Raw genomic sequence first — 19577 nt, 5'->3', positions numbered from 1 at the left:
AGAAGGCAATGGGGGGGAGGGGGCAGGGGCAGGACATGCCTGAGGGTTATGAAATTATGTATGGTGGGAGAAAGTGAGTGTTTTTCTCCCTCTCTGAAAACTCCAGAACTGGGAACTGTCCCATGAAACGGATTGGCAAGAGATTAAGGATAGAGAAAATGGAAGCACTTCTTCACACTTTAGAACTCTCTTCCACAAGATTTGGTGATGATCACTAGCACAGATGGCTTTAAAAAAGAATTAGATAACCTTATGGAGAGCAAGTATCTCAGTGGCTAATAGTCTTGATGGCTATATAGGCTACTTCCAGGTTTACAGGCAATTAATCTCTGAATGCCAGGTGCTGGGAAACAACAGTGTGAGAGGCCTATTTGCCTACACTTTTCTCTTCTGGGCTTCTCAAAGGCATCTCCATTGCCACTGTGGACGCCGGATGCGTGACAAGGTAACCTTGCAAACAAACAACAGGAAAGACACTCCAACAAAGAACCAAACTGCGTGGGGGGTGGGTGGGATGGGATTCTCAAAGTGCCTTAAAACAAATCTTTTATTTGCCCAACATGTTTCAGATTAGTAATTCTTTACTTATAGTTTCATTTAGATTTTAGAATTTGTTTTTAAATATTAGATAGCCCCTGAAAAAGAATTACCTATCCAAAAAACATTAGGCCAATAAAAGGAAGGTTTTTTTAGGCAGTTTAAGTACCAAAATAGGACAAAAATTTCAAAGTGCCTAAATGCATTGGCTCAATGCATTAGGGGCGATCTAAAATGGAAAAATACAATCTAAATGCGAAATTAAATTTCAATTTTAGATGGCCCCATGCTTTTTGGTCAACAACAAAAAAGACTCCTATCCGGTTAGACTCTTTAATCTGTAGTAAATCTGATGCAGATTTTAAATGGAGGTTATCCCAATGATTACAGTATGTACACATCGGAAGCTACTTTATACTGAGTCAGACTATTGGTCCATCTAGCTCAGCATTACGCACTGGATGGCAGCAGTATATGGCATTTCCCCCCACCATTTTGCACCAGGCTCCATTTGGTGAACTCTGGGGATCTATTTAAAAACCAAAAGCTCCCACAAAACCGAAGCCCCGCCCCCTCCTGGCATAGCCCACTTTAATTGTGAGGGAAATAACCAAGGCAAACATGAAGGCAAACCAACAACAAATGTATATATTTAATTTCCAAAAAAAAAAAAGAAAAAGGAACAAGATTGCTCAGAAAGGAATAAAAAAAAAAAAAAGGACTTGGTCAGTGCTGAATGTGAGGGGTTGACAGTTTCTCAGTCACAATTTTTTCTCTTCGTGATGCGCTTTGGACTGGCACTGAGGGCCTGGGGGGCGGCCGGCAAGGATGAGGTGGGGGCATCCTCAGGACTGGGGACCAGCAGAGCGGGGGACGGACCAGGGTCAGAATGGCAGCTGGCGGGGGGGCCAGGGAGGGGCCGTGCCTGCTCAGGCCCCATATCGTTTTGTGCCACTGCAGGAAGGTATGCCCCAGGTTCGTCCCGGCCAGGGGGATCCAGGCCTCTTGCGTTACTCCCGGAAGCGTTGGCCTGCTTGTCCCCGGATTTGGGAACAGGCTGCTGAGCAGACCAGGCGGGGCTGAACCCCGGGTACATATTGTAGCCCGGAAAGGGGCCCGGGGAAGGGTACCTCTGGGACGAAAACGCAGTTGCAATGGCTTCCATAGCAGAGGTCTGCCTCCCCATGAGATCCGCCAGGGTCTGGTGGGACCGCTCAATGGCGGCTATCATGCGGTGAGTGGTGGCCCGGTCCTGCTCCCGCTCCTGCTTCTCTTGCTGCCTCTCGTGCTTGTCTTCGGCCCGCTCCTCCTGCCTCGTGTGCTCAAAGGTCTTCAGGTCCTGCTGGTGCAGCTGCCGGAGGGTGTCCACAAGGTCAGAGTTGGCCTTGGAAGCGGAAGAGGCGGAAGACGGGGAGGATTCCGTCAGGCGACGGCTGATCTCCATGCGCTGCCTCCAGTTTCGCTCCCGCCTGTAGCGCATGCGTTCGGCGTTGCTCATGGGCAGCCTCCTCTGCTCCTCTCCAGCATCTGCAGGAAACAGAAAATCAGAGTCACCAATTTTTCAGCATCCAAAAGGCTCTACAAAAAAAATTAATGGTTCGGAATGAGGAGCTACACTTTGGAACACCTGCTTTCTCCTTCAACAGGCCCTAGTTGGAAATTTTGGGGTGAGGATTGGTGTTCTTGCTAATTTTTTCATCTGTGTACAGAATGAGGGGGGGGGCACTATCAAGGTAGTGTGTGTGCACATGCATTCAGAGTGTGGCCTTCCTGATTCAATCTGAGCAGGATCTAAAATTAACTGAGCAGACATCAAAAAATGTGTGAGCGCACGCACATGCACATGCATTAGAGGAAACACTGGTGAAGATCGAGGGGGGCACGAGGAAGGAAATCAACACAGGACCAGAATCTAAATACATATAGAAATGGGTTCTCAAACTTGGGTCTCCAGGCTACAACTCCTATCATTTCCAGCCTCCATGTACAAAGGCTGTGGTGGCCAGGGATGATGGGAGTTGTAGTTCAACAATATCTGGGGACCAGGCTTATTATTTATTTATTATTTACATTTATATCCCGCTCTTCCTCCAAGGACGCCAGAGCGATGTGCTACATACTGAAGTTTCTCCTCACAACAACCCTGTGAAGTAGGTTAGGCTGTGAGAGAAGTGACTGGCCCAGAGTCACCCAGCAAGTCTCATGGCTGAATGGGGATTTGAACTCGGGTCTCCCTGGTTCTAGTCAGGCACTCTAACCTCTACACCACGCTGGCTGGCTCCCCTCTAAGGTGCGCGTGCACCAACCCTGAGCAGCCGTTCCTGGCAGGAATGCAGTCTCTGCTGCACCCGACACCCCATTTCCGCAACCAGGAAGGGAAGCATTGCCCCATTTCCCCCTCGCCCCAGCTGGGCCTCGGCCTCTTCCTCCTCCAGCCAGAGGAGGAGGGAGGGAAGACCCCATCTGGTAGCCCAGAGAAACTGGAAATGAGGGCCTCAGGGCAGTGGGAGGACAGAGGGAGGGGGATGGGTTCCCATCCCACCTCCACCCCCATCCGGCAGCCCAGAGAATGGGGGTGTGGGTTAAAAAAAGGCTACAAAACATTAATTATTTCTGGGGGCCTAGGGAAATTTTTTTAAAAAAAGAAGATTCCTGGTGTGTGTGTGTGTGTGTGTGTGTGTGTGTGTGTGTGTGTGTGTGTGTGATAAGCACATACTGCCGTGATAGTGCCGCCCAGAACAAAACTCTTTCCGCTCACTGGTGATAAAAATTAGAGGGAACATTGCTGGGGACCCAAGTATAACCCACCCTGGCCAGACAGATCCCTGACCTTTGGGGACAGGGGGCAATTTTATTTATCTATTTATTTCCTTTGCCCCTGCTAAGTGGGCAAAGAGGCACCTTTTACCGTGGTGATTCTCTTTATTTAGCAGGGGGAGAGTAACTGGCCCTATCCACCCCCAGCACAGTACCTCCCGTGACTGTTGCTGGTGTGTGTCTTGTGTTTCTTTTTAGAATGTGAGCCCTTTGGGGACAGGGAGCCATCTTGTTTATTTATTATTTCTCTGTGTAAACCACCCTGAGCCATTTTTGGAAGGGCGGTATAGAAATTGAATTAATAATAATAATAATAATAATAATAATTAATAAACCGCTTTGGGAACTTTTTGTTGAAAAGTGGGATATAAATATTTGTTGTATTAATATTTATTAAATTAAACACATTTAACTGTAGCAATTTATAAATACATTTTTAAAATGGGTGCTTGAATTATGGATCTGGCTGCTAAAGAATAGATGGCAGTTCATTTTTTAAACAGAGGCAGGATGTGACAAGGGGAACATGGGCAGAATTCTTGGACGTGCCTCCAGGAAGCCCACAGGCAAGAGGTATATGCATGCCTTCTCTTCTGCTGTTGCTCCCCTGCAACTGGTATTTAGAGGCATCTTGCCTCTGAGGCTGGAGGTGGCCTATAGCCACCAGACTAGTAGCCATTGATAGACCTGTCCTCCAGGAATTTATCTAAACCCCTCTGAAAACCATCCAGGCTGTTGGCTGTCACCAGCAGAGGATTCCATAGGTTGATTATATGTTGTGTGAAAAACTATGCTTGCCTTGCAAGAGGAAAAACTATGATGGGATGGGGTTGCTGGAGGTGGCCTATAGCCCTCAGACTAGTAGCCACAGATAGACCTGTCCTCCGTGATAGTCTTTTAGAGTTGGAAGGGACCTTGGAGGTCGTCTAGCTCAACCCCCTGCTCAAGGCAGGAATCTGCTACAGCATCCGGACAAATGGCTGTCCAGCTTCTGTTTGAAACCCTCCAGCAAAGGAGAGTCCACCTTGAGGCAAGGCAGACTGCTTCCCTATGGAATAACTCATAGAGTCCGGAAATACTCCCTAACATCTATCCTGTCTCTGCTTCCTTGTCATTAGTCCTAGTCCTGCCCTCAAGAGCAGCAGAGAACAAGTCCGCCGCTCCTTCTAGGTGGCAGCCCTTCAGATATTTGGAGGCAGTGATCCTGTCTCCCCTTAATCTTCTCTTCTCCAAGCTAAACAAACCCAGTTCCTTCTAGGACTTGGATTCCAGACCCCTCATCATCTTGGCGAGGAACATAAGAACATAACATAAGAACAGCCCTGCTGGATCAGGCCCAGGGCCTACCTAGTCCAGCATCCTGTTTCACAGTGAGGCCTCTGGAAAGCCCACAGGCAAGAGCTGAAGGCTCTTGGTAGCTGCCATATACCCAGTTTGCCCCTTGGTCCATCTAGCTCAGTACTGTATGAATAATAGTGATAATTATTCCTACTACAATGACTGGTGGTGGCTCTCCAGGGTTTCAGAAAGATACTTCCTAGCTCTACCTGGAGATGCCAGGGATTGAACCTGGGATTTTCTGCAGGAAGAACAAGTGATCTTCCACTGAGCTACAGCCCCATCCCTTCCTTTGAACTCATTCCAGTTCATTAATGTCCTGCTTAAAATACAGTGTCCAGAACTAGACACAGTATTCCAAGTGAGGTCTGACCAGTGACAGAGAGCTTTTTCACACCTGGCTTTTAGTTCGCATCTCCTCCGGAATGGAGGGGTACGTTCATACATCAGCCAAATTGACCCTGAACTCCCTGTGCGTTATCGGGGAGCACTTCACCCAAGATTTGGGTTCTTCATTGTGCATTGGAGTGTAGCCAGGTTTATATCCAGGGCAGAGGCGTAACTAGGGAAAATGGCGCCCGGGGCAAGCACTGAAATGGCGCCCCCCCGCCAGCCCCCCAACATACTACATTATACTTAGGTTTTTCCTCACAAGCGCCCGCCGCCAAGCCAGGCCACTGACTGGCCGCCAGGCGCCAGCAAAGCAATGGGGGGGTGCAGGCGGTGCGGAAGGGACCGCTCGTGGGGAAGGGGGCACCGACGTGCTCCCTTGACTGCTGCAGCACTGCTGCACTGAGCAGGAAACATTTGTATTAACAAAAAATTTAAAAAAAAATTTGGTCATGGCGGCGCCCCCCACATGACCAGAAAAGATGGCGCCCGGGGCACGTGCCCCCCCTGCCCCCCCTATAGTTACGCCTCTGATCCAGGGTAAAAAAAAAATCTACTTTTCGCATCGGTTTTTTGGGGCAACATTGAACTCACAATAAAGTCCTCACAGTAAACCCATGGTAAAACCTGCTATTTGGGAAAGCTCAGAGAAATTCTCTTTCTGTCTTTCTCTTTCCCTTTTATTTATCTATGCTTTTTTCTCTTGGCTACATTGGCTAGCAATTCTACCTAATAAATGTCCCAGGTTCAGAAGCTGCCTCTTAGCGAGTCAAATCCCTAGTCCATCTAACTAAGGATTGTCTACACTGACTGGCAGCAGCACTCCAGATTTTTCAGAAATAGATCTACTTGGAGATGCCAGGGATTCAACCTGGGACTTCCTGCATGCAAAGCAGCTGCTCTGCCACTGAACAGGAAAGGATTGCTGGTCTTGGGGGAGCAAGCATGACTTGTCCCCTTAGCTAAGCAGGGTCTGCCCTGGTTGCATATGAATGGGAGACTAGAAGTGTGAGCACTTTAAGCTATTCCCCTCAGGGGATGGAGCCACTCTGGGAAGAGCAGAAGGTTCCAAGTTCCCTCCCTGGCAGCATCTCCAAGATAGGGCTGAGAGAGATTCCTGCCTGCAACCTTGGAGAAGCCGCTGCCAGTCTGTGAAGACAATACTGAGCTAGATGGATCAGGGGCGTATCTATAATAGGGCAAGAGGAGAGAGTTGTCAGGGGGCCCACTGCCTTGGGGGGCCCCCCCAGAGGCAAGTCACATGACTGACTCCCCCAGCCACGCACCCGCCCGGGGTTCCTTCATTTGTATTCATCCTCCGAAATTGATGGGAGTGTTAAGACCTGGAGCTACCAGAACAGCATGTCTTTCTCTAGTACCATTAAATGACTTGCAGCGTCCACAATTTACAAAACCTTTAAAAAAATTATTTAGGATGATGTTCTATTGTGGCACATAGGTTCGTTCTCTCTCTCTCTCTAAATTTTACTATACTTTTAGTTACCACTGTTCAGCCTCATTTAAGATTTCTTTACTTTATGAGCTGAGCTTCAGTGAGGGGAAGCATTTTAAAATCTTGTCTCTGGGCCCACTCCAACCTTGCTACACCCCTGAGATGGATCTATGGTCTGACTCAGTATACGGCAGCTTCCTATGTTCCTATGTAACTACAGATGCTTATGTTGAAATTGCCTCCTATTGAATAAGTTCCTTAGTCCAACTAACTTAGGAATATCTGCACTGACTTCCTGTAAACAGGAACACTGTAAAGTGTTGTTTTCTACAAGTATTTTAAATGGTTTAAATGGTTTTTGAATTGTTTTTATATTGTTTTTAGCACTATGTTTTCAATTGTGTGTTTCTATGTCTTTTAAAAGCTGTTGTACACTGCCCAGAGCCTCTGGATGGGGCGGTTTATAAATGTAATAAACAAACAAATATTAAATTAATTAAATTAAATTAATAGACTGGCAGCAGCTCTCCAGAGTTTCAGAAAGGGGTCTTTCCTAGCCCTACTTGGAGAGGCCAGACTATTATTACTATTATTCAGAGGAACATTGCTTCTGAACATGGAGGTTCCATTGAGTTATCATGTCTCATAGCCCTTGATGGCCTTCTCCTCCTCTATGAATTCACTGAATTCCCTTTCAAATCCAGCTCAGGTACGTGCAGATGGAACATAGGAAATTGCCTTGTGTTCAGTCAGGCCCTTGGTCCATCTAGCTCTGTATTGTCTACTCCGATTAGCAACTGCTCCCTCGAGTTTCAGACAAGGGTCTTTCCCAGATTTACCTGAAGATGCTGCCAAGGACTGAATTTGGGACTATAGGCCACCTCTAGCCCAAGAGGCAAGATGCCTCTAAATACCAGTGTTAGGGGAGCAATAGCAGGAGAGAGGGCATGCCTCACATGTGGGCTGCTCAGAAGCATCTGGTGGGCCACTGTGGGAAACAGGAGGCTGGACTAGATAGGCCTTGGGCCGGATCCAGCAGGGCTGTTATGACACTTGGATTGCAAAGTAGGTGTCCTTCCACTAAGTTGCAGCCCACCCCATTAAAACAAGTAATCTGCTTTTCGCAATACTTAGAGACAGAAGCAAGAATGTCTCTCTTTTTCTTCCAACCTCAAACAACTATTGTCTGTGTACACAGAACTTACAGGAGTTATCTTAGATGGAGTTAGACCCTTCTACGGAGTCAGACAATGGGTCCATCTGGCTTAATATCCTTTACACCAGGCCTGCTCAACTTAGGCCCCCCAGCTGTTTTTGGACTACAACTCCCATAATTCTCAGCCACAGCAGCCAATAGCCAGGAATTATGGGAATTGTAGGCCAACATCTGCAGGAGGGCTGAAGTTGAGCAGGCCTGCTTTACACTGACCGGCAGCAACTCTCCAAGGTTTCCGGCAGGATCCCTACTTGGAGAGGCTGCCAGGGACTGAACCTCGGACCTTCTGCATGCCTAGCAGATGCTCGACCACAGAGCTGGGTATTCTCCCCTCATCGTCACTCACCAGCGGCTTGAGCTTCAGCGGGAGTCTCTTTGGGGGGCAACAGGGCATGCTCTTCACTCCTCCGAGGGGGGTCTTTTTTCTCCACAATCTGGACATCGTCGTCCTGGGATGCCTTCTGGGTTTTCTGAACCTGCTCGCTGGGGGTCCCCGGAAGCTCTTTGGGAGGGAGGGCCTGTGGGATGGGAGTGACGGACTGTGGTTCCGGAGCACACACCTCCGGTGCAGAATGGATGGCTTCCCGCGCGATCCTGGTGGCCGCCATGGGGTTGAGCGGCAGCCTCTTCCGCCGCTTGTCCAGCCTCTCCACCACGCCAGCACCGCAGACCTTACCGCAGACGATGCCTTTCCGCAGGCACAGGAACTGCTCCAGGAGCTTGAAGTAGGGGGCCGTTTTGGGGGCCCGGCCCGAGTGCAGGTTCCCACACTTGATTTCTTTGTAGCCCCTCTTGAGGTCCTTGGCCCGGCTGCGGCACTGCTCCGCGTCCCGTTCAAAGCCGCTCTCCCGCAGCCGGTCCGCGATCCACGCAAACAGCTTCATGTTGCGGTACTGTTGCCCTAGAGCAATCTGGACGTCCTCCGCTTTCCAGATGTCGATGAAGGCAATGGTCTCCTTGCGGGACCAAGCGTCCCTCCTTCTCCGGGGCTCTGGAGAGGGAAGGTTAACATCCGGGGGGCTCGGAATCGACTCGGCCAACATGAAGTGCTCTGCCGCCAAATGGGAGCTCTCTGCATCGGTTTCTATTGGTGCATGCTAAATCACAAGAAAGAAATTAAAGAGAGAGGTAGAAACAGACAGACAATTCAAGCATGCAGTGTAAGAATGTAACAGCCATACTGGATCAGGTCGGGGGACTATCTAGTCCAGCATCCTGCTTCTTGCAGAGAGAGGCCCACCAGATGCCTCTGAGAAACCCACAAGCAGGACTTGAAGGCAGAGTCTCTCTTCCACCGTTGCTCCTCTGCAACGGGTATCCGTTGAAGGTTTTCACTGAATCGGGAAGTTCCACTTAGCTATCGGCTTGCAGACATCGATAAACTACTCTTTTAATATTATTATTATTATTATTATTATTATTAATTCAATTTCTATACTGCCCTTCCAAAAATGGTTCAGGGCGGTTTACAAAGAGAAACAAAACAAATAAGATGGCTCCCTGTCCCCAAAGGGCTCACATTCTAAAAAGAACATAGGACACACACCAGCAACAGTCACTGGAAGTACTGTGCTGGGGGTGGATAGGGACATAGGAACACAGGAAGCTGCCATATACTGAGTCAGACCATTGGTCTATCCAGCTCAGTATTGTCTTCACAGACCAGCAGCAGCTTCTCCAAGGTTGCAGGCAAGAATCTCTCTCAGTCCTATCTTGGAGATGCTGCCAGGGAGGGAACTTGAAACCTTCTGGCCTTTTTAAAGCCATCCAAGCTAGTGGCCATCACCACATCGTGTGGCAGCAAATTCCTACAGATTAACAATGTACTCTGTGAAGTACTTATTTTTATCCATTCTAAATCTCCTGCCAATCAGCTTCATGCCTAAAAATCAATTTCATGCTACCTGGTTTTAGTGTTGTGAAAGAGGAAGAAAAACGTCTCTCAGTTCCTCCACACCATACCTAACTTTCTTTATTTATTCATCATGTATAGCCCACTCTTCCTCCAAGGAGCCCAGAGTGGTGTACATGGTTATGCTTATCCTCACAACAACCTTGTGAGGTAGGTTAGGCTGAGAGTTAATGATTGGCCCAAAGTCACCCAGTGAGTTTAATGGCTGAATCGGATTTGACCTCCCCGGTCCTAGTCCAACACTCTAACCACTACTGGTATTCAGAGGTACAATGCCATTTAACATGAAGGTTGCACTTAGCTATGGTGGCTTATAGTTGTGTTTTTTTTTAAGGAATAAGACACACTGGATCTGGTCTACGACCCAGGGACAAAGTTGTCTAGCTGAGAGGCAAGGGAGCAGGCATAGGTAGGAGCAGAGGAGCTGGGGGAGTGAGGGGGTGTAGCAAGTATTTTCTTCTCAATTTTTATCTCCCTTTCTATTGTGCATGCTTAAGTTTTTATAGTTGGGGTTTTTTTTTTACATTTTATACCCCACTCTTGCTCCAAGGAGCCCAGAGCGGTATACTACATATATAAATAATAATAATAATAATCCCCCAGTGAGGCACTACCTTGGCGTGGTTGTGGGGCTTGTATGCTCTGAGGAAGATGAGAGCTATGCCAGAGGTCAAACCATACTGGACAGGTCTCACCAGAGGAGCCAGACAAAGAGTGCCTCTCCCATCAACAATATGGTGAGATATAACTTTAATAAATCTATACCGGATCGGTCGTCACCCGGGTCAACAAGGACCGCGCCAGGTGCTATAGTCCCTGGACATCTGGTGACAAGTGGGCAACAGGACTCAGGATCTTCAGTTGAGAAACCAGGGCTGGAGACTGCAAGGTTACTGGAAGAAACGTCACTTAACCAAAAAATATATACGAAAAATGACGACAAGGAAATAATTATCTGCTATTACAAGTCTAGTCCAACTAGAAGAGGTTATTTAAAAAGAATGTACCAAATTTGGAAAGAGCAGCATCCAGATACAGAAATAACAGAACAAAGGCTAGCAGACCAGAGAAGATTCATAATAAAAAATGTAACCAACAAATGCAAGATCTAATAATAACACCAGAATTAATAAGTGAAAGAGCAAAGAAAATTAAAAATTGGACTGCGCCAGGAGACAATGAACTGCATGGCTTTTGGCTTAAACACCTAACAAGCCTTCATAAACAACTATCAAAACAGTTCAATCACATTTTGCAAGGCGGTGATATTGAACAATGGCTAACAACTGGGAAAACTCATCTCATCATGAAAGACCCAGCAAAAGGTGCAGTTCTAAGTAATTATAGACCGATAACCTGCCTGCCAACCATGTTCAAATTATTAACTGGAATAATAGCAGATGAAGTGATGCGACACTTATTAACTAACAAACAGCTCCCAGTTGAACAGAAAGGAAATTGCCCAAACATCAGAGGCACAAAAGATCAGCTGCTGATTGACAAAATGATTTTAGAAAATTGCAAGAGAAGAAAAACCAATCTAAGTGTTGCATGGATTGACTACAAGAAAGCCTTCGATTCATTGCCTCACACATGGATACTAAAATGTTTAGAAACAACTGGTGTCAGCAAAAACATTCAGATATTTATTAAAAAAAGCAATGAGCATGTGGAGTACACAGCTAACAATCAATGGAGAGACACTTGGACAGGTTAGCATTAGAAGAGGCATTTTCCAAGGGGACTCACTATCCCCTCTGTTGTTTGTAATCGCCAATACCCCACTTTCACAAATACTAAACAAAACAGACCTCGGATACCAAACATCTAAAACATCAAGTAAAATCAACCATCTGCTGTACATGGATGATCTGAAGTTGTATGGAAAGTCCCAGTCAGAAATTGAATCACTGCTAAACACTGTCTGTATATTCAGTAGTGATATAGCAATGGAGTTTGGACTAGACAAGTGTGCTGCATTAATAATGAACAGAGGGAAAATAAGAAAAACAGAAGGAATAGAACTGGCCAATGGAAGCAAGATCAAGAACCTGGAAGAGAAAGAACATTACAAATACCTGGGCATTCTCCAGGCTGATAACATCGCACGTACTGAAGTTAAAAGAAAAATTGGAAGTGAATAAATACATCAGGAGAGTTAGAAAAATCCTCAAGTCCAAACTCAATGGCGGGAACACCATACAAGCCACAAACACCTGGGCTATACCTATTATCAGATACACTGCAGGAATAAAAGAGTGGACCCAGGCAGAGCTAGAGATGCTAGATCGTAAGACCAGGAAAATCATGACCATCAATCATGCTCTGCACCCCCGCAGTGATGTCGATAGGCTATACCTCCCTCGCAGCTCAGGTGGAAGAGGAATGCTGCAAGTCCATCAAACAGTAAAGAAGGAGAAAAGAGGCCTTGAAGAATATATCAAGGACAGTGAAGAAGATGCACTTCAAATGGTCAATAATGCGAAACTATCCAACACCAATGAAACAAAGCAGGCCTACAAGAAAGAACAAGTCAAGAACCGAGCAGAAAAATGGAAAAAGAAGCCACTGCATGGTCAATATTTGCACAATATAAGTGGAAAATCAGACATCACCAAGACCTGGCAATGGCTTAAGAATGGCAACTTGAAGAAAGAAACAGAGGGTTTAATACTGGCTGCACAAGAACAGGCACTAAGAACAAATGCAATAAGAGCAAAAGTCGAAAAATCAACAACAAACAGCAAGTGCCGCCTTTGTAAAGAAGCAGATGAAACCATGGACCACCTAATCAGCTGTTGTAAAAAGATCGCACAGACTGACTACAAACAAAGACATGACAAAGTAGCAGGGATGAAACACTGGAACATCTGCAAAAAATACAAGCTACCTGTAGCCAAACATTGGTGGGACCATAAAATTGAAAAAGTTGAAGAAAATGAAGATGTAAAAATATTATGGGACTTCCGACTACAAACAGACAAACATCTTCTACACAATACACCAGATAGAACTGTAGTCGAGAAGAAAGAAAAACAAGTCAAAATAATCGACATAGCAATACCAGGGGATAGCAGAATAGAAGAAAAAGAAATGGGAAAAATCACCAAATACAAAGATCTACAAACTGAAATGGAAAGGCTGTGGCAGAAAAAGACCAAAATAATCCCAGTGGTAATTGGCGCCCTGGGTGCAGTTCCAAAAGACCTTGAAGATCACCTCAACACCATAGGGGCCACAGAAATCACCATCAGCCAATTACAAAAAGCAGCTTTACTGGGAACAGCCTATATTCTGCGACGATATCTATAATAACCAACAGTATTGATGATAAAATTCAGCCATCCCAGGTCCTTGGGAAGGACTCTATGTCTGGATAAAACAAACCAGTCAATAACACCTGTCTGACTGTGTAAACAAGAAAAGAAAATAATAATTATAATTATTATTATTAATTCAATTTCTATACCGCCCTTCCAAAAATGGCTCAGGGCAGTTTACACAGAGAAATAACAAATAAATAAGATGGCTCCCTGTCCCCAAAGGGCTCACAGTCTAAAAAGAAACATAAGATAGACACCAGCAACAGTCACTGGAGGTACTGTGCTGGGGGTGTACTACAGCAGAGTACTACAAACTAAAGTTTCTCCTCACAGCAACCCTGTGAAGTAGGGTAGGCTGAGAGAGAAGTGACTGGCCCAGAGTCACCCAGCAAGTCTCATGGCTGAATAGGGATTTGAACTCGGGTCTCCCCGGTCCTAGTCCAGCACTCTAACCACTACACTACGCTGGCTCACAACTTCTAGTATCAGGCAGATAAGCTGCACAAGCATGCACTACAACCCATATATGGAACATCCAGTCTCTAGATCATCCCTTGATGAATTTTATCTGGATCTAGGTACCAGCCCAAAAATTTAGGAGCCAGATGACTGACACTCGGCAACATTACCGGACTTAGTGATGGACTAAGTGAAGGAGGAGGGTCAATGGGCTCCTCTTTATCCCCTATACAAGTAGCAGAACAGAAATACGGCTTTCTGGGACAAATGAAATATTTTACTAAATAACTCCGCCTCTGAATATCCTAGTCTAGACACCACAGTAAAATTTCTAGGCGCCATGACTCCTTGGCGCCTGGGATGTGTCAAGCCCCACCCTAGACAGATAATCCCTAGACAGAAATTTGTCACTAGCCCAAAATAGCAGGCCACACTGGATTTGTTGCATGGAAACAGACATGCTACTGTTTTATTAGAAACACAATTCAACATAGTGGCCATATTTGCACGCAACGCAGAAACGCAGGTCCAATGGACCTGGGGTTCCACTCCCCACCCCACCTCCCGCTCTCATGTCCGAATGCGGATGTGATGGAGACTGGAGCAGTCTTCCTGCAGTCAGGGAGACTGCAGAGAGGAGGGGAAACCGGTTGTGAAGGCTTCCTTCTTGCATAAAGACAGCCCGCACAGCCAATCACAGCCGGAAAGAGGGAAGAACTTCTTCCCTCAACTCCGGTTACAGGGAACACAGCCTGCAGTTCAGCATTCGCATGTAACGCAGGCTGCATTTAACCTTGAGTTGGAGTGGCCAAACTCACTACAACCAGAGGGTTCAAACTGGAATCTGGAGAGCAAAACCTCAGGTCACTCTCTGTGCAGAACCAGAGTTTGAACAGGGTGTCCTGCATTTGGATGTACAGGTTTGGAAACCTCTGGCTCCTTCAATTCTGGTTTTCCATTATGTGCAAATGCAGCCACTGTAGGAGAGGAGAGCTGGTCTGGTGGTAGCAAGCATGACTTGTCCCCTTAGCTAAGCAGGGTCCACCCTGGTTACATATGAAAGGGAGACTAGAAGTGTGAGCACTGCAAGATATTCCCCTCAGGGGATGAAGCCACTCTGGGAAGAGCAGAAGGTTCCAAGTTCCCTCCCTGGCTTCTCCAAGGTAGGGCTGAGAGAGATTCCTGCCTGCAACCTTGAAGAAGCCACTGCCAGTCTGTGAAGACAATACTGAGCTAGATAGACCAATGGTCTGATTCAGTATATGGCAGTTTCCTATGTTCCTAGTTACAGGCAATGGAGAGGAAGAGAGCATAGCCTCCTAATTTTTTTAAAAACTGAAAAAAGACAGTACAAGAGACGGTCACTGGACCGAGGGCAACTGCTTAGGAACTGGAAAGGGGGCAGTTCTCCAAATGTGTTGGTCCCAGATTTGAATTTTTCCTCATATATTTAACCGTGTGTGTGTGAAATTAACTGAATCACTCTGTAGTGAATCTGACTACTCCCACCCCACTGCAGGGACGACTGAAAGTCTATCACATCTGGATTTTGCTCTCTCCCCTAGGAGAGCATAGTTGGGGTTAACTCAGTATATCCTCGGAAAAAGAGAACCAGTGTGGTGAAATGGTTAGTTTTGGACTAGGACTGGGGAGACCGGAGTTTAAATCCCCATTCAGCCATGAAACACACTTTGAGAGTCTAGGTCAGTCATTTATCTCTCAGCCTAACCTACCTCATAGGGTTGTTGTGAGAATAAACATAACCATGTACTCCGTGGAGGAAGAGTGAGAGATGAATGTAGTAAATAAATAAATGTAGGTTGAATGGAGGCAAGCCATTGGCCCAGGGTTGTGCAGTGAGCTTCATGGCTGAGCAGAGATTCGAACCCAGGACTCCCCTGTCCAAGTCCAATGCTCTGTCCCGCATACCACTCTGACGTTTGGGAGTTAAACGTCATGAGGAGGAGTTTGGTTTTGAACCATGGTATTTAGCTTATCTTGCCACAGAGAAAAGAAAAGCAGCAATCACCTACCCTCATTCACTCACATGGAGGGCTGCCTCCTGTTCCTCCAGTGTGTGTGTGTGCAAACTAGGCCTCACCTTTTCCTCCCGCCTCTCAGCCTCCTGTTTCATCTGCAGGAAATCTTCGGCCAGCCCCACCGCTTGGGCGCAAGTCTCCGGGCTGTTTCCCTTCACCCAGCTCTGGATCTCCGCTGGCAAGATGGTCAAGAACTGCTCCAGGATCAGCAGCTCCAGGATCTGCTCCTTGGAGTTTCTCTCCGGCTTCAGCCACCGGTGGCAGAGGTACCAGAGGCGGCCGCAAGCCTCCCGGGGCCCCTCGGCCTCCTGGTAGCGGAATCCCCGGAAACGCTGGCAGTGGATATCCCTGTTCAAAGCGTCCCCTCCGGGGGTCTCTTCCTTCCCTGCCCCGAAGCCTCCCCTTTCGGTCCCTGAAACGGCTCGGGGGCCCCCTTCTTCGCGGGGCCACTGGCTGCCTTCCACAGCCCCCTTGAAAGACCCCAGGAAGGCCTTCGTGTCGTCCCAGGGGGTGGGCTCCAGCAGCCGTAGGCTTCCTCGCCCCGACTGAGGGGAATGGCCTGCCTTTGGGAACTCCTTCAACGGGGTCTCCCAGCACTGGGACAACCCTTCATCCGGTTCCTGTTTGACTGGTGGGGGCGGCGCCCAGCCAAGATACGCCCTCGTGGACCCAAACGGAACGCTGCGAGGGCCTTTGCCCTTCCCTTCCAGTCCTGCCAATGGCTTGAGGCTCTCCGAGTCCTGATCCTCCATTTTCATTCCTGGAAGAACTTCCTGTTCTAATGCCGCCTTCAGCCGGAAGCACGAGGCTAATGTTGGCACTTGCTCCACTGAGGTTTTCCGTTTCTGAAGACGGCTGGCTTTCTCCCAGCAAAATCCCAAAACAGTCGCCTCAGGCACTCATGTCTCGGAAACCGCTCATTAGGTGTGCTGCGTGTACGTCTCTCTCTCTCACACACTCAGCAAAAATAGAGAATACGGCAGGCTGATAAATCAACAAGAAGTTACTCTGCAGATTTTGCTGTTCCAGGCTTAAAGGGCTCAAAGTCTCCCTGCAGGACAAAAGACACAAATAAGAATTAGGGCAGAGGTTCTCAAACTTTGGTCTCCAGATGTTTCTGGATCACAAACCCCCATCATCCCCTGTCACAGTGGCCTCCCAGCATTCCGGCTGGGCATGATGGGAACTGTGGTCCAACAACACCTGGGGAACAAGGTTTGAGAACACTTGAATTAGGGTATTCTGAGGTACACTGCCTCTGTCTAGGGAACATAGGAAGCTGCCATATACTGAGTCAGACCATTGGTCTATCTAGCTCAGTATTGTCCTCACAGACTGGCAGCGGCTTCTCCACGGTTGCAGGCAGAAATCTCTCTCAGCCCTATCTTAGAGATGCTGCCAGGGAGGGAACGTGAAACCTTCTGCTCTTCCCAGAGCGGCTCCATCTCCTGAAGGGAATATCTTGCAGTGCTCACACATCAAGTCTCCCATTCCTATGCAACCAGGGCAGACCCTGCTTAGCTACAGGGGCAAGTCATGCTGGCTACCACAAGACCAGCAACATTTAGCTATCATAGCTAAGAGTAACTGACAGACAAATCCACAGATGACAGATGGTATAATCCCCTCTAAAAGCCACCTAAATCAGTGGCCTCCACCACATCTTGGAGCTTGCAACTTGTGAATATTAATGCAGAGCAACTCCAGGCAGGGCGGGGAAAGACCCCTTGTTTAAAACCCTGGAGAGCTGCTGCCAGAGTAGACAATATTGAGCCAGATGGACCAAGGGTCTGACTCAGTATAAGGCAGCTTCCTATATAATCTATGTATGGAGGAATATTCTTTTTCCATCTTGAAGCTATTGCCAATTTAACTGAGCGACCCCCAAGTCCTAGGATAGCAGAACCTTATCTGTAGTTCCACTCTGTGGAATTCCCTGCCCAAAGAGATCTCTCAGGTGGACTACCAGGCAAAGCAGAGAACATTATTCTTAAGAGCCTTTCCCAAATATTAATGCTGCTAGGTTTTCTTGGTAGATCTTAACTTTTTGTTTTTGTTTTATTCCTCTTTTCATTGACAGTGAACTATAAGTGAGTTCCTCTTGGTTTGTTTTGATAAGGGATTTTAATCTTGTTTGTTTAGTTTCCGGCCCCAAGTGGTTGTGTGTGTTTTTAGATGGAAAAGAAACCTACACACCTGTTTTTAAAAGAAAAACAAAGAGCTGTCAGGAACCCTCGAGGGCACAGCTTGTCTCATGGCAGGAAGTTAGCTTAGAATAATGATCAGTGAGTGTATCTTATGAACTCTCATATTTCCTCTGCAACATACACAATTTCCATCCCAAAAATAAATAAGGGGTGTCAGTAAAGCAGAAGCTGTGACAACAGGACTTCCTGGGAGGATGTGGGATTGGTGTAGGTTGCAGGTCTTGGCCTAACCTCTCCTTTCTCAATTATCCTTCTCACTGATATTCAGAGGTATACTGTGTCTGAACAGGGCGCTTACATAGTGCCATCCTCCATGAATTTTGCTTTAAAAGGAAGATTAGACAAATTTATGAAGAGGCCTCTCACTGAATGGGTACATGAAACCTCCATGTTCAGAGACAATCTACCTCTGAATACCATCGCTGGGTGGACAGCAGTAAAAGAGGAATACTGCTTGCATGCCCTGCTTGTGGGCTTCCTAGAAGCACGTGGTTGGCCACTGGAAGAAAGAGAACGCTAGACTGGATTGAATTTTATTTTTAGAGTAATCAAGCGAAGCTGGGCCTTTTTCTAAGCACTCTTCCTCAGGACACATTTTTGTGTTCACTTCCTCAGGACACTAAAATGAGAGCAAAAATAAATACAAAATTGGCATTATCAAGAGATAATTGAAACATTAGGAACAAAAGCTTTACCAGAATGATTTGTTACTGTAATGCCAGCATATCTATTATTTAATCAATGTAACAAGAAAAGTTGATTGCTGTAAGTTACTCGAGGAAAATCGATCATTTAAAAAAACCCCACCCGTTGCATGCACAGTCTAAAAAAAGAACACCCTCCGTATCTTCTTGCGAGAAATCTCTCCGCCCCGCCCTGCCTCCAATCTGCATGATCGTAGTAGATAGAAAACCATTTCCAAGAAGAGAGGGCTCCAGTAAGGGCAAGCAACAGCCTCACCCACCGCTTCAGGGCATGCTCACAAGGTCCGCGCATACTCAGGAAGCACCGGGAATGGCTTTCCAGCCGGCAGAAAAACGTCACGAGACAGGCGGCCACCCCCACCTTTTGCACCCCAGTGGGCGCTTGCGGCTGCCTGTGCCGCCCTCTTGCGCGATGTTTGCAGCAGATTTTGCGCGCTGATGTTTGCGCGCCAGGCGCTGTACAAAATAAAATAAAAATAAAAACAAGCACAGAAGCTTTGCAAGCCCTGGGGAAGGTTTTATTTTTATTTTTATTTTTTGAAATTTGCATTAGATCAACCGGGGAAAGAAAGAAAGGAGGGGAGAGAGAAATGAAAGGAAGGGGAAGAACAGGAGGAAGAAAATCAGGCATCCCGTCCCCTGGTCCCGGGCCCCCTCAACTCACCCATCCTCCGCCTCTTCCAGAAGGCAAACTTCTCTCGCTCCTGGGAAATCCGGACTCCAGTTTCCCACGCACGAGGGGAAGAAGGAAGGAGGGAGCAAAGCAGGAAGGGGCCGGATTAGCCCTTGACATCATGAGACTCAGTCTCGCATTCCACCCACCGGCCTCTCTAGGAATCGGAGTGAGTCCTCTTTCAGTCGCTCATCTAAATGGAAAAGGGTCTGGATTCAGTTTTTAATACTCCCCCACCCCCTTCCTCCTTGGCAAGATTCCTCTGCCTTTAGCAGCAGTTCCATTGTAGCAAATTCCCCCATTGCTGCACCTCCATTCTGAGAAGGAGGCTGTACTGATGGATTTCTGCCTGCTATACAGTATCAAAGACAGGAGGAAAACTTCTGTCATTTTCCACTCCCCCTCCCCCTGCAGGTTTCGTGTGTCTAACAGCTGTTTTATAGTAGAGGATTCTCCCCTTACTGCATCTTGAGGCTGAGAAGAAGGTTGCACCTGATGGATTTTTGACT

The 19577-nt window shown here is 47.1% G+C and overlaps 1 protein-coding gene across 2 annotated transcripts; it reads right to left on the bottom strand.

Moving 5' to 3' along the window:
* Positions 1–1159: 1159 nt before the first annotated feature.
* LOC128342603 (uncharacterized) lies at positions 1160–19208 on the bottom strand. 2 transcript variants are annotated; one of them, XM_053290092.1, is made up of 4 exons: positions 19060–19208; positions 15547–16535; positions 8098–8848; positions 1160–2064 (listed from the first exon to the last, which is right to left on the bottom strand). In XM_053290092.1, exons 2-4 carry the CDS (start codon positions 16240–16242, stop codon positions 1295–1297), a joined length of 2217 nt encoding a protein of 738 aa, XP_053146067.1. In that variant the 5' UTR covers positions 16243–16535; positions 19060–19208; the 3' UTR covers positions 1160–1294. The 2 variants fall into 2 exon arrangements, with proteins under 2 accessions (XP_053146067.1, XP_053146068.1); XM_053290093.1 differs by lacking the exon at positions 19060–19208 and adding an exon at positions 18656–18731.
* Between the last annotated feature and the right edge of the window lie 369 nt (positions 19209–19577).

Source organism: Hemicordylus capensis, chromosome 2, assembly GCF_027244095.1.
Source record: "Hemicordylus capensis ecotype Gifberg chromosome 2, rHemCap1.1.pri, whole genome shotgun sequence".
Classification (NCBI taxonomy): Eukaryota; Metazoa; Chordata; class Lepidosauria; order Squamata; family Cordylidae; genus Hemicordylus; species Hemicordylus capensis.
This window is presented reverse-complemented; position numbering and strand designations above follow the sequence as displayed.